Source organism: Amaranthus tricolor, chromosome 7, assembly GCF_026212465.1.
Source record: "Amaranthus tricolor cultivar Red isolate AtriRed21 chromosome 7, ASM2621246v1, whole genome shotgun sequence".
In the NCBI taxonomy this organism is placed as follows: Eukaryota; Viridiplantae; Streptophyta; class Magnoliopsida; order Caryophyllales; family Amaranthaceae; genus Amaranthus; species Amaranthus tricolor.
In genome coordinates, this window is record NC_080053.1 from 8,575,401 (window position 1) to 8,589,458 (window position 14,058).

General features: G+C 33.0%; 1 protein-coding gene across 1 annotated transcript; it reads right to left on the minus strand.

Annotated features, from left to right (window-relative positions):
- Positions 1–3,981: 3,981 nt before the first annotated feature.
- On the minus strand, positions 3,982–13,795 carry LOC130817672 (zinc finger CCCH domain-containing protein 22). The gene is made up of 4 exons (XM_057683517.1): positions 13,565–13,795; positions 7,890–8,252; positions 5,608–5,668; positions 3,982–5,114 (listed from the first exon to the last, which is right to left on the minus strand). The coding sequence occupies exons 1-4, from the start codon at positions 13,688–13,690 to the stop codon at positions 4,114–4,116; spliced, it is 1,551 nt and encodes a 516-aa protein (XP_057539500.1). The 5' UTR covers positions 13,691–13,795; the 3' UTR covers positions 3,982–4,113.
- Between the last annotated feature and the right edge of the window lie 263 nt (positions 13,796–14,058).

The following is a 14,058-nucleotide window of genomic DNA, read 5'->3' on the forward strand; positions in this document are numbered from 1 at the left end:
GACCGGTGAACACTCCTATGTACGACTATTATGACCGGCGATCTTTCCACATGTTTTACGACGCTTCAGAATTATAGACCTATAAGCATCTTAATCATTAGTACCACTTTCCATTCTGGTGCTCTTATTTGTTCCACTAAACTTTTTTTTTTTCTAACATTTCACTTGAATAGATTTGTAATTTCTCCAATAAATCTTGAAAATCATCTATACTTCTCTCTGCCAAACCAACACAATGATAAACTTCGTTCCAAAGATCCCTTAATATCCTTTTTTTTTTGGATCATCAATATTAGAATCATTTAATAGTACTCCGTTAACATCATATATATGACTTTTTAAGGCAACTCCACCTACTCAAAACTTGTTTCTTAGACAATTTAGTAACACCCTTAGCATTTAAAACCCAAAGAGAATGCCTGCATAAAATTCCAACACGTCTAAACATCTTACATGAGCAATCAAGCTCTAGTATTGTTGGATCAAAGACAACATTAAAAACCCTTTTGCTACCCAAATAAATCATTGAAAAAAAATTGTTACCATTATCAACATGATGTTCATCCAACCCACATTCAAAACAAGCAGCACAAATTTCAGCTTGAAAATCATAAAAAGCAGCAAGAGTATAATATATAGAAGCAACATGTTTTTGCAACATTAATGGTATCTTAAGTGGTGGAGTAAACAACTTATCCTTACTTTCAAGTATTTTCAACTTATGACGTTGGGCATCCATTGCGCTTTGAAATCGCATTTGAAACTCGACAAAAGTGAGAAATTTATTTACCAATAAAAATTAAAAAAGTTATTCTGATCACTTTCCTTGATGCAGTCCTAAACAAACCACCCATATAAATAGATCGAAAATAAGCAGGAACTCACATTTCTCTGATATTATACATAGTTGACAACCAAACATTTTCATCCAACTTATGGTCCTTATAATCAAATAACAATTTTGACCACTCAGATTCAAATTCATATGGCTCATTGTCCCTATTATACACCAAAAAGTTAATCTGTTTAAGAAAGTTTTCATCACTACGCAATTCAACATACACTTTATAGTTCAACTTTTTCATTATGTGCCATACACAAAATTTATAAACAGACTTTGGAAAAACAGTAGGCAAAGAAATCTTAACAGCAGGGTCTTGATCAGTAATGATAGAATATGGTTGTGTTCCCCCCAATAGCAGTAAAAAAAGTCTGAAAAAGCAACGTATATCACGCAACATCCTCCTTGCTAATTAAACCAATGGCAAATGTAACACACCGCTTATGATTATCTACACCCGTAAATGGCACAAATAATAAAATATACTTATTAGTGCTATTTGTAGCATCTATAGATATAGAGTCACCAAAAATAACATAATTTCTTCTACATGTACCATCAGCCCATAGTGCCAAGCATAGTGATTTGGAATCATCAACATCAAATTCAAAGAGAAAGCTAAGGTAAGTTTCTTTTGGCCTAAAAAGCATTTCAACAAACATTTGACCATCAACATTACTAATATACCCTTTTAAATTCCCATAAAAATTCTTAAAATCATCTAGGGATGAACCAATGCTCATGTAGCTACCTACTTGCTCTTTCCACATTCTAAATGAACTAGTAGGACCTTGATTCAACTTTAAATGATTAAAAATATACTTTTTTTTTCCAATGTGCATGTCAGATGAATTTTTCATACGCAATCTAGAAGTAGGAGATGCAAAACCATGGTTATGACCTTCTACAAACTTAAAAAAAAAACATATTTTTCGTCTTTAGTCCTACGAAAACCAATTATAGCGGGACGTTGCACGTGAGTCAATTCATTAAAACCGGATTAATGAAAATTAGGGCTTTACTATCTTGGGTACAAATAATAAGCTAATATAAAAGGGTTAACAGGGGATTTACGAGGGTACTATAAATTCTACAACCCCTATTCATATAAAAGTTGTAATTAATCAATGATTAGAAATAATCTTGCCAATGACTAAAATACATGTTACTACTACTTTCTCTTATTGATTTACACTCTTATTTACTTTACAAATCTTATTTTCTTGTATAACTTGGTTAGGGAACGGAAGGAGTAAAAAAATAGATATTCCAAATTGAAAGCTTGTCTCTTTAAAAATGAGTCAAATTATGCAATCCAAATTAAACGGAATGCAACAACAATCACTAAGCACGGATTCATCCGAATTGAATGGGAGGGAATCCATTCCAAATAGCAGTAGAACAGAAGGTCAACCCAAGTGAAAACAACAATAATCAAATTCATTATTGAGCAAAGCTTCATCCGAATTTAATGCAAGTGAATTTAAATCAACCCAAACAGCATGAAATTAATGGAATTTCTAATAGGTAGAAATTACATTTCACATGCAAAGAGCCAAGCTGTAAGTGAGCAGCTAGTTAAATTGAAGAAATAAGTAAATCCAATACTTAAACATCGCCACCCCCTCCAAATGAAATTATAAATTTGCCCATGACTTTTAAAACATTACAACTTTGCCACTCCTTACAAATTTCTTATTTATAATAATAACAATAATAATAATAATAATAATAATAATAATAATAATAATAATAGTAATATCAATAACAACAATAATAATAATAATTAACTTTTTTATATTCTTCAAAAAGAATATAAATAAAATTAATAATAATAACAGCAATAATAATAATAATAATAACAACAATAATAAAATTAAAAATAATAATAATTATTCAAAAAGAAAAACAAATGAATCGCCCAGAACCAATCGCCAAAAAAATGGCGATTGAACCGGGGTCCAATCGCCCGATTCTGGGCGATTCATTTTTTTTTATTTTGGAAAATTTATATTAATAATAATAATAATAATAATAATAATAATAATAATAATAATAACAATAATAATATTATTAACTTTTTTATATTCTTTTAAATAATAGTAATAATAATAATAATAATAATAATAATAATAATAATAATAATAATAATAATAATATTATTATTATTATTATTAACTTTTTTATATTCTTTTAAATAATAGTAATATTAATAATAATAATAATAATAATAATAATAATAATAATAATAATAATAATAATAATAACAATAACAATAACAATAACAATAACAATAACAATAACAATAATAATAATAATAATAATTGTCATGGTACCACTTATTTAATTTACTTATTTATTTAAATCATTAATGTCATATTAATTTAATACCCTTTGACCTTTCGTATTGACCTTGACTTTTAGTCAATGGGCTTTTTCTGAATTCCCCAATCTCCTAATTGGCCCATGAGCTAGTAACGTTCAAAATACCCTAACTTCCCCTGGGAGGTAACCTCCAGATTGACCCAACTCCCCATTCATCCCGCATTGCATGATTCTCCTTCTTATAATATTGGTAACTGCCCACTAACCCCATGATAATCAACCTCTTCTCAGAACTAACTTCCTTCTTCACCACTATAAACAGAGACTATCATCAGAAAAGAAAGCATCATCTGAGAATAACCCTCTTAATATCTCTACTCACACTCCATCTCATTAGTCTACCCACATACAAGTCATCTCAACCCAAATATCTCTGCTCTTACATTCAATCTATAATCATTTGTTCATTAATCTCACATCCCGGCCCGGTGTTTGATCAGGTCTACTCAAGATGCAACTAAAGATCCAACATAACAAACAAGAATCAATACTTTTTCGCCTCAGAATCACATTTAAAGGCTCAACTAAAAGTTGAGAATCGAATATTATCTCACTTTAAATTTTTACCACTTTTTCCATATAAATCATGTCGATGCTTACCTAAACTCTCCCTCGTCCCAGCTTGTACTAAAAAAGTATTCTCACAATCCCAATTTTCATTTGTCAAACAACCTATGGCGTTACGATATGGAAACTTAAGAGTTTCTAGCTTAAATGGAACATAATGAGAATAAACAAAAGGAAATATCTTGCACTTGTTCTTAGAACAATGTTTAAAAAGGTACCACTGATGATGATAGACAGAAACGATACAAACATAGTAATCATACACCAAATTAATACATTAACAATGGCAGAGAGCTTCCTGAATAAATCTTTTAATAATACTAGAACCTAAGCCATTTCTTTTCTTTCTCCTTGCTAACAACTGCATGTGAAGTTGATGCATGCTTAGCCTCAGCCTCGGATAAAGCCTTACGAGTCTCCTTCAATTTTCTCATTGCTGCCTCATAAACCGCCTTTTCCTTCCTATTACGGTTAACCATCTCCTCCAACTTCTCCACTCGAACTCTCAACTCCTTCACCTCTTCTTCATAAGCAACAAGTGACTGCCTGTCTTCTTTCTTAGTCTCTTTGCTCTTATGCTTTTTTGCCGAGCTTTCATTGTTAATCATCTTAGCATGTGTTGCAAGGTGATTGTTTATGAGACTGAAAACATCCGGTCTCTGTTCCTCTTCTTGTTTGGCAGCCCGAGCTGCTTCTGCAAATTTCTTTTCACGTTTCCGCTTCCCACCTCGACTCCGTTTTTTCTTCTCTGAACACCCATCTCTTTCATCATATTTAACAGACTGCAGGGCGTGATCAAGAGATTGCTTTGGTGGAAGAACTTTCACAGGTATTGGCTTCACCATGCCCTGGCCTGCTAGACCCAGACCCATTCCTTCACGATAGCCCATATTCGCCATCATCTTTGAAGCTATACCCCGAGTGTGATTCTCCCAATCAGCAAAGATGGCCGTGTCTGTCTGGATCCCCTTCTGCAAGGCAGTGCTCTCGACAAAGCCTAAGCCTTGCGGCAGGCCATCATCTTCATAATCACTTAAACCTGAGTTCTCAGAACTTGAATAATCACTTTCTCCCTCTTCTTCATCGCTGGTTTCTGCATACTGTGATAATAACATTGCCTCAACCCCTAACGTCTCTGAGCTTCCATTGTCACGAAATACAACCACACCTTGGTTGAGCTTATCATCCCAAGATCCAAGTTCAGCCTCTCTCCATATGCTAGCTCCATTCCCTGAAACAGCCCAAATTCTAGATCCAATAAATGGCTGCCCTAAACAAGGTGCTACAAACTTCTTCAGCGATGATAGTCGCACAAGAGTTCCTGCAGCAGGCAACAAAACTGCATCTCAGGGAACATATGAAGATTGCAAATCAATGATACATACAAATCTTCAAGAAGTAAATAACCAGAAAACACGTGCAAAAATTACGTACAATCTCTTAAGAGATGATCAGCAAACCCTAGAAATTTACAACTGATCAACATAGATAAAGCAAAACTTGAGCAATTAAAAAGTTTAGTATGATTTAAAAGAACATTTTATAACAAGCTAAAAAGTGTAGCTTTCCCAGACATCCGCCGATGCTCAACATTCGCACAGGGGAAACAAATAAAAAGGAATAGGTTATGAAGTTTAGAATCTGATTCCGAATTTGTTCATCCAACAAATTCCACCGTGAATAAGAGAGATAATTACCTCACCTACAAGTATATTTGATACCATACCCATTTACACCTACAACGCTACAACCTAGCAATACAGCAATCTCCAAATTCTAATTGTTCTGCATAGCAGAATTATACACAAACATACCATGTGATAACCGGCAATTAGCACCAAATCGACACCGTTGTTGAAGGAAGAACTTGCATATCTGCACTTTGCGGGTCTATTATCAGTATATTATGATGACGAGCTCATGACAACAACACATACCTATGTCTCATTCACTACAACTCAAAGCATCAAGGATTTTTGATATTATAGATCTGTCAGATGCAGAAGCACCCCAGCTTACAAATTACAGCACTCCATATCATAAAATATTCTTAAGGTGAAGACATAATGCCATAAGTCATCCTAGAAAACATGTACGCTTAGTGACTTGATAAATGATTGGGAAATATTAAAAAAAAAAAAAAGAACTATAATGAGATTAGCTTAAATTAGGCGTTAATTGATTTGTTCTTATTTTAACCAAGTTGTGTGAAAAAAGCATATTTCATTTGTTCTTGGAGGTGATTGACAAATGACTAATTTATTGCGCTTGCTTGACCAACTGAAAGTGTTGCCTATTTTTGTTGGCTTTTAAGCTAGCTGGAGAAAACAACTCCTTGGGAGATGTTTGGTCAAATTAGGTGTTGACTGTTTATTAGAAGAAAAAAAAGTGCCAAAAACAAATGAAAAAAGCTAATCAAACTAGCCTTTTTTATTTTGGCTTAAAGCTAGCCGGGTGAAGGGTCTTAAAACAAATTTTCTTTTTGGTTTTTTGACCAAAACAATTCGTGGACAATGGCTCTTTGTTCCTAATAGAAGAGCATCCATGACACTAAATTGAAGGAGAATTCCATCTTTTCATAACTTATGAATCTAACCATTCAGTTTAGGAATTTCAAATTCCATATCAGAGAAACTCATGAGTTCTGTAAATGCAAATAAAAATGCTATATATTATAATTGAAGCATAAGATGTATGATTTACCAAAGCAAATCATAATTGAATCTAGTGAAATAAAACATGTTTTAAATATGACTTGCATTGGTAAATCATACATCAATATGCCTCAATAGTAATCTATAGCATCTTCATTGGTAGTTACATAACCATAACTTTCTCCAATATAAAATTTGAAATTCTCAAACTGAATGGTGATAATCATAAGTTATGAAAGGATGGAATTGTCCTTCAACTAGGATTCATCGATGTTGAATATGCTATCAGAAAAAGAAGAGCCATTGGCCACGAATTTGTTTGGTCAAAAGGCCAAAAAAATAGTTGGTAAATGGCTTTTAGGCCAAAGATAACTTGGAGGACAAAAATGGAAAAGGATATGAAGATCCAGACTTACAAATTGAGATGATAGAGAATCGAAATTGAGATAGTAGAAATTCGAAACAAAAGGATAAGAACAATTCATGAGGACAACCATTGGAACCAATATATTGGTTAATATGGTCGACCCGATCTTTTGGGATTAAGGCTTTGTTGTCGTGGTTATATTATCTTAAATTATTAGATGAGATTAATTTATTTGTTCCTATTTTGCACAGACTGAGATAATTTTAAACTAGAATAGATTAATTCATTTATTTTCTTTAAATTATATAATAATGTAATTAATAAAATATTTTACAACTATTTTACAATATTTAGCTAACAATTTATTTCAATTAACCACACCACCACATTTGAGCTTTGCACAAGAATCTATATTAGTACAGTATGTAACAGTATAATATTATCAATGTTCCCTATAAATTTTATTGTTATTTCCCAATAAAAGGCAGGCATGAAATTGTAAAGCACTGGTTTTATATACTAAATAACTAGTCATAGTATATTGTTTGAGTCCAGCAGGTAAAGCACATCAAATCTTATTCCAAACACCCTCCCTCCCTCAGCAAAGTCAAAAAGGCCAAAACCACTACCACGGTACCACCACTCGATCTTAATTCAGGATGGGAGAAAGAGCAACAAAAACAGTACAATTCACAATAGCATCTTTTTCCTTCCTATGAGAAAAAAACCCTCAAACTTAGGAAATTGAGATGACAGTAGAACACCTATGGTTCTGAAAACAGTAGAGCCAATGAGCAAGAATACCTCAAAATCCATCCCACAAACCTAAAAATCTAGGGGGCCTATTTCCCCTTCACATCATGGAAAAAGATGGCTCATGAATCAAAAAAAATATAGTGAAAGACTATAAAATTTGAATGATAACCACCTCTACAAAATATAGTGTCAAGCTTTAGTAATATACAAAATTCCAAGAGAGTAAGAAATAACAATGAAATTTAATAAGCTATGAAACTATAATTTGCGAAAATGACACTATAGAAGATAGGGAAAATATCAAATGCATGATACTTACCATCATTTTCTCTGATGTTGGATGGAGGAAAGAAACTCTAGCAAAAGAACCATCCAACTCAAGAACTTCACCGTGATACCAATGCCCATCAGTGTGACGAAACCTACATTTAGATCCAACCAAAAAACCTGGCTTTTCCGATGTTTCTACTTCATCTGTAGCATCCAGATGTTCTACCTCTATGTCTTCATGTGAAAGTTTGGAACCCTCCACCTCAGCTAAATATATAGGCTCAACTTTAGCATCTACATGAGAAGATACAGACTGCACAGCTGAATCGATTTCAGACAGCAATCGTGCACGTTTTAGGTGAAGAAGTCCTTCTTCTGCATCTCTAATGGAAGATACAAGCTCTTGTTGGATCTGCATCGATAAACAACATCAAGTTGATTCAAGAACCATCCAACTAAGCAAAAAGATTCAAGATCTTTTTTCATATTGCAAAAGCCAATCAAATGTCAAAATGGGAATGCACTCCCTAGCTTACTGATATCAATCGATACAGCAACCATTAGTCTATTACTAACAAGTTGATTGGAAAATACATATTAGTCCTACTAGGAAGACTATAAAGTTGTTTCCTAAGCTACATGCTTCATAAAAAAAGTGATAAATTGGAAGCTTTTAAAGTTTTTAAAACTAAAGTTGAGATTGAGAAACAATGCTACAAGCAAACTAAAATAGTGAGAAGGATACAGTTGGTTAAACCTATGGTAGATATTCCAAATATCAACAAGCACAAGGTCCACTTGCAAAGTTTCTACAAGGAACATGGATCGTTGCCCAATACACTATGCCTAGTACTCTAAACCAAAATGGTGTATGAAAGAGAAACTGGAATTTCACAGAAATGGTGCCAAGCATGCTTAGTGGTTCTAAGATGCCCGAATGGATTGAAGCTCTCAAAACAACAGTATAAATTTTTAACCTGGGTCAAAGAAGATTGTAGCAAAAACATCATTTGAAACAATGTTGCACAAAACGGAATTCGAATCCATATGAGAAACGGAAACGAATACGAGAAACATTAATTTAGAGTTTCGGAAACGTAGGAAACGAAATTAATTTAAATCAACTAATACTAATAAACAGAAGTAATATGCTAGTAAAAATGAGATGCAATTATCATCAAGTAAATTAAAAAGATCAAAAATTTTCTTTCAAACAAATTGTATAAAAAAACATACTAAGATTTAAAATCAAAAATAAAGATAACTGTGGGCATAATAAAATGCTCCATGTTAAGCTGAAAAGTAAACAAATAAAAATAAATCCTGGAAATAAAGAAAATGTCATAGTAAGTTGAAAAAGTAAAATAAGGATAGTTGTCTTTTGGATTTAGGGTTAGGTTTATTTTTAACCTAAAAATCATTGCAGTTAGCCTGTTAGCCGCATAGCATAGTGTAAAATACGGTAACTGTCATGACCGCGGTAATGGTACGCTGATGCGGTAATAGGAGTGATGCAGTTATCATATCGCCTCAATATCGGTCGAAACCATAAGATATCCCTTAATGCGATGCGATACGGCCTTGTTTTTACTCTATGTCGCATAGTACTTTTTTATAACTTCTCTCATACTTTCATATTCTACTTCCTACCTACTGAATACTCCATTATTGGTTCTCCAATAATGTTTGCAAGTCTTCTTCAATCTTGTTTTCTTCAACCTTTAGAAATGCCTAGCCATGTAAGTTTTCTTTATCTTCTTTCTTCTATTTGTTTTCTTCCTTGCTTTCTCTTCTTTCTTCTCTTCATTTTCTTCCTTACTTTTTGGTTTACTTGATCTTCTTCCCATATTTTCTTTATCTCTTCAAAGGCCACCATCTTTGGCTAGTTATGAAAGTAGCAAGCCGGTTCGCTCCCACTGAAGGTTCAAGTCGCGATTCTGAACAATAACGATATGAACGTTTCCGATCAGAGCCACGTTTCGCACTTCTATGCTTTGAACTATCAAAGATTGGAAACCAAGTTTGAGACATACATGTGTATGGGAATACCCATCTAAAATGAAAGTTGAGTTTACAATCCTCAAAATAAGAAACTGAATCTAAACACAATAAGCGCGTATTTCATCAAATATGCCAAAAAGTCCCAAGGATATAGGTTTTATTGTCCGCATCTCAATACCAAGATTGTGGAATCAAAAAGGCTAAGTTTCTTAAGAATGACTAACTAGTGGGAGTGATCAATTTCAGGACATGCACAATAGTTGTCATTCAAAACATCCCTACGATCATAGTGTAGAAAAAAAAAAGCATCAACCGCATTGTAAGAGTTTTCAAAAACAACGAACCAATAATTCCTGCTTTGTAAAGGCGTAAGAAAACTGTGTTTTAGTTCGTAAGGATATTTTATGGATTCAATTGATATTTAGGTGCAACGATAATTGCATCATTGAAGACGATGCTAGATTAGAGTTCAAACAATATATTTCAAACTCCAATATCACCAAGATCGAAGGTATGAAGTCCCGTGATGAACAAATTACACTTTTAATGAAAATAACGTTTGTAAGAAAGAAAAATGCAATAAAATGACACAAAGATTTACGATTGGCTTACTTGAACAATTATCTCTTGATGTATGCTATAGTGAAGTATATATTTAGTTAGCTGGTTAATGAGGAATTAAATAAGTAAGTTTTAACATTGCATATATAAGTCATATGCAAAGCATTTGAATACTGGATGTGACTTTCAATTTAAACTAGTTTTTATTTAACAAATTAAAAGATTTATATTATATTTCTATTTAGATTTCAGTTCTAATTTGATCTTGGTGCAAATTTGAAAATTCGGTGCAAATTGGATTTTCGATTAAATCGGTTTTTCGATCCAATTTGGATTACTCAAATGTAATTCGTTTCGGTTCAGTTTGGATTTTTTAAAATACGATTTGGATTTGGAATGAAAAAATCAACACCAAATTTCAATTGGGTTGATTTGGTTTTTTGTCAAATTCAAACCAAACACCAAATCTACACCCCTAGGCACTTAACAAAAAGTTTTTTTACTCAAAAAAGTAGAATTGATGTAAGTGATCTTCAGTCTAACCTTGCTGATAGAAATTAATTTCATATGATGATCTAAATGATTGTGATGAGGTTAAAAGGGCTTATATTCAAAAAGGCCCTTATCAACCTCAAAATCATGCTTTTTCTCCAACTACGTTATCTGGACATGCACGTAGGTGTATTGAGTCATGGTATAATAAGTACTCTAATTGGTTAGAATATAGTATTAAGAATGATGCTTGTAACAAGCATTAATCTCAATGTTATATTCTAACCAATTAGAGTACTTATCATACCATGACTTCTAGGGCAAAAGTTAAGGATTTGTTTTTTTCTTCCAAATCATTAAACTTGAAGGGTATAATAGGCATTAGCTTTTCATACCTCTAGAAGGTTTATTTGATAAAAGAGTTGGAGCTTCATAAGGCACAAGAGGCACTCGAGGCATGAGGCGCTTGAGGTGCTAGGGCTCTTTTTTCCTAGCCTCTATATGTGGGCTAAGCTTGGAGTCTCGGAGGCGTTATGGTCGGTGTTGCACTCAGGCGCGCTTTTTAAAACAAAGTGCTTGTGTTGTTATTTGTTAGTTACTGGAGGTGAAACTTCTAGTCACGATGAAGCAAATTCATTCACTAGTGTATGGTTTAGGGGTGGATAATAGGAGAAGATTGGATAAACATGTTGGTGGAGTTTTGAAGTAATATTGTAATAGAATTTATTTTGAAAGTGACTTGTTTCCAAATGTGTCAAACGATGACATTATGCACCGTTTTAAATATGAAAACTCGACTTGGACAATTACCATAAATAAAACATTGTTAACTGTAGTTTTTATTTTTATTTAAATTGTTAGCAGTACTGGATTTTTTTTTGGATCCATCGCTGAGTCAAGCCATTAACAAAATCACAATCAAATATAGATTCTCTAATCTTATGTTAAATGATCTCCTTGATGACTTATATGGATTCAAGGCATTTTCACAAATTGATGGCATGGTAGTGTATATCAAGTCGAAACTCGAAAGTGGAGCATGCCCAACATTTACATAGAGTGTTTGAGGTCCTAGCCCAGCAAAAAACTATATGAGAACCTTGAAAGTGTCAATTTTTCTCCATACAAGCAGTGTTTTTAGGACCCATCATCTCTAATCAAGGCATTCAAGTAAATAAAAAGAAAGAACAAGCAATTAGAGAATGGCTTGTCCTTATGAACATTAGTCAAAGTAAGAAGTTTTCATGATCTTGGTTCCATTTCATAGGAGGTTTATAAAGAATTTTAGTGCAATGATGTCTCCTCTCATGATCATGGAAAGTGACTAAGTTTTATTGATTCGGTTGTCACTAACCTACCATTCACCTTCCTTTTTTATCCGGGCTTGGGATGGGAAATAAGCAACAAATAGTAGCGGAAATGCGAATGCTTAGATGGATGAGTGGGCACACCTTGAGGGTAGAATTTGAAACGAAGATATAAAGGTTTAGAAGTTGCAAATAATGAGAAAAAGTTGAAAGAGAATCATTTAAGATGGTTTAAATATGTGCAAAGATAGAGTATTAGCAAATCGATAAGGACGATTAAAAATTTGAGGTCATGAGACTTCACAAGGGTGAGGAAAGTGGAAGATTGAAGATAAGTTGGAGGACATGAGTAGAAAAGAATATGAATGACAAACTTGCAAATTGTGATGGTAGAAAATCGAAATAAATGAAAAAGAAAATCCATGTGAACAACCATCAAAACGGATTTATTGGTTCAGGTAGCTGACCCTAATCTTTTGGGATTAAGGCTTTAGCATTGTTGTTGTTGTTGCAAGTCCTCTCTCACTGAAATCAAAAAGTATAAAACCTTTGAATGGAGAGAACAAGCACTAGCACTCTTTGAAGAGGTTAAATTACCGCTAACTACAACCCTTATTTTAGCCACACCAAATTTTGAAGAGGTTACAACTACCTAGTGTAATGGTTGTTGAAGTTTTAATATAAATTTGAACTTTGTTCACTTGACTTGTTTTGGGTTCTTGGATTAGAATTCATCTTAAGAAAATTTCTTTACAATATGAGTTTGGCAACTTATATGTGATCTTAGAAGCCTTTGTTGCTTGGTGTGGTAAAACTGAATCACTAAGTTCTCAAAGTCGCCCATTGATCATCTCCAAATTGAGAAACATTGTGGTGTGTCTGTAGCAATAATACTCATTTACTTACACCCCATTGCATTATGTTCTATTCGACTTTCCTATCACTTTCAAGCAAGAAAAATCATTCCTCCACTTTCTATCCTAGCCAAAACCGTACCTCCATTTCCATTACCTTGCTTCTTCTTGTGTGCAACCTTTGAGAACAAAGTTTCATACAACAGACTGTTTTCCATGTATTAATTTCTTATATGATGAATAAGATAAATCATACCATAAATCATAGAATAGAACAAAAAGAAATATTGCAAAGAAAATTCAAATTTAATTCTCAAACCCATAATCCCCAACATAAAAAGTTCCTAAATAAAATTGAAATTCGCAAATGAATGACAGTTTGCTCAAAACATTCAAGGTAAAATGATAAAACTGCTGTGAAACAACCTAATTTAACGACTGTTTGAGAAAACTCTAAAACAATATGTGATTTGATAAAATTAAAATGAGAGGAAAAGGAGAAACATTACACTGAGAAGCTCCGAATTCTGGGGATCAGAAGTTAAAGCGTCTTGAATTGCAGTCAAAGATTCTTTTTGTTCGTGTAATTGAAACTCTAATTGAGCCTCTAGAAGTTTTTCCTCCTCGTTTGCCATAGTCGGAGCTTCGCGAAACCGTGGTGCCAAATGCCAATACTGGAGAATGTAATCGCTCTTCAGACACAAAAGGAAAAATATGAAAAATATGAAAGAAAAATGAAATGTAAAGCCGCACCATGACTCGATACAAGGGTTTATCAAACACCACTTGAAACCTAAATAAACACTTTAAAAATATAAAACTCACATAAAATACAAATAAGTATCAAATAAACAACATGAGTATTTAAAAATAGTCATACAAACCAAATTAAAGAAAACCAAATAAATAGGTAAATACAAACTAAATCAAAGAAAACTAAATAAATAAGTAAATTTAAGATTATTATGAATGTACTCCACAATTTATCCTCCATTTTACTCCA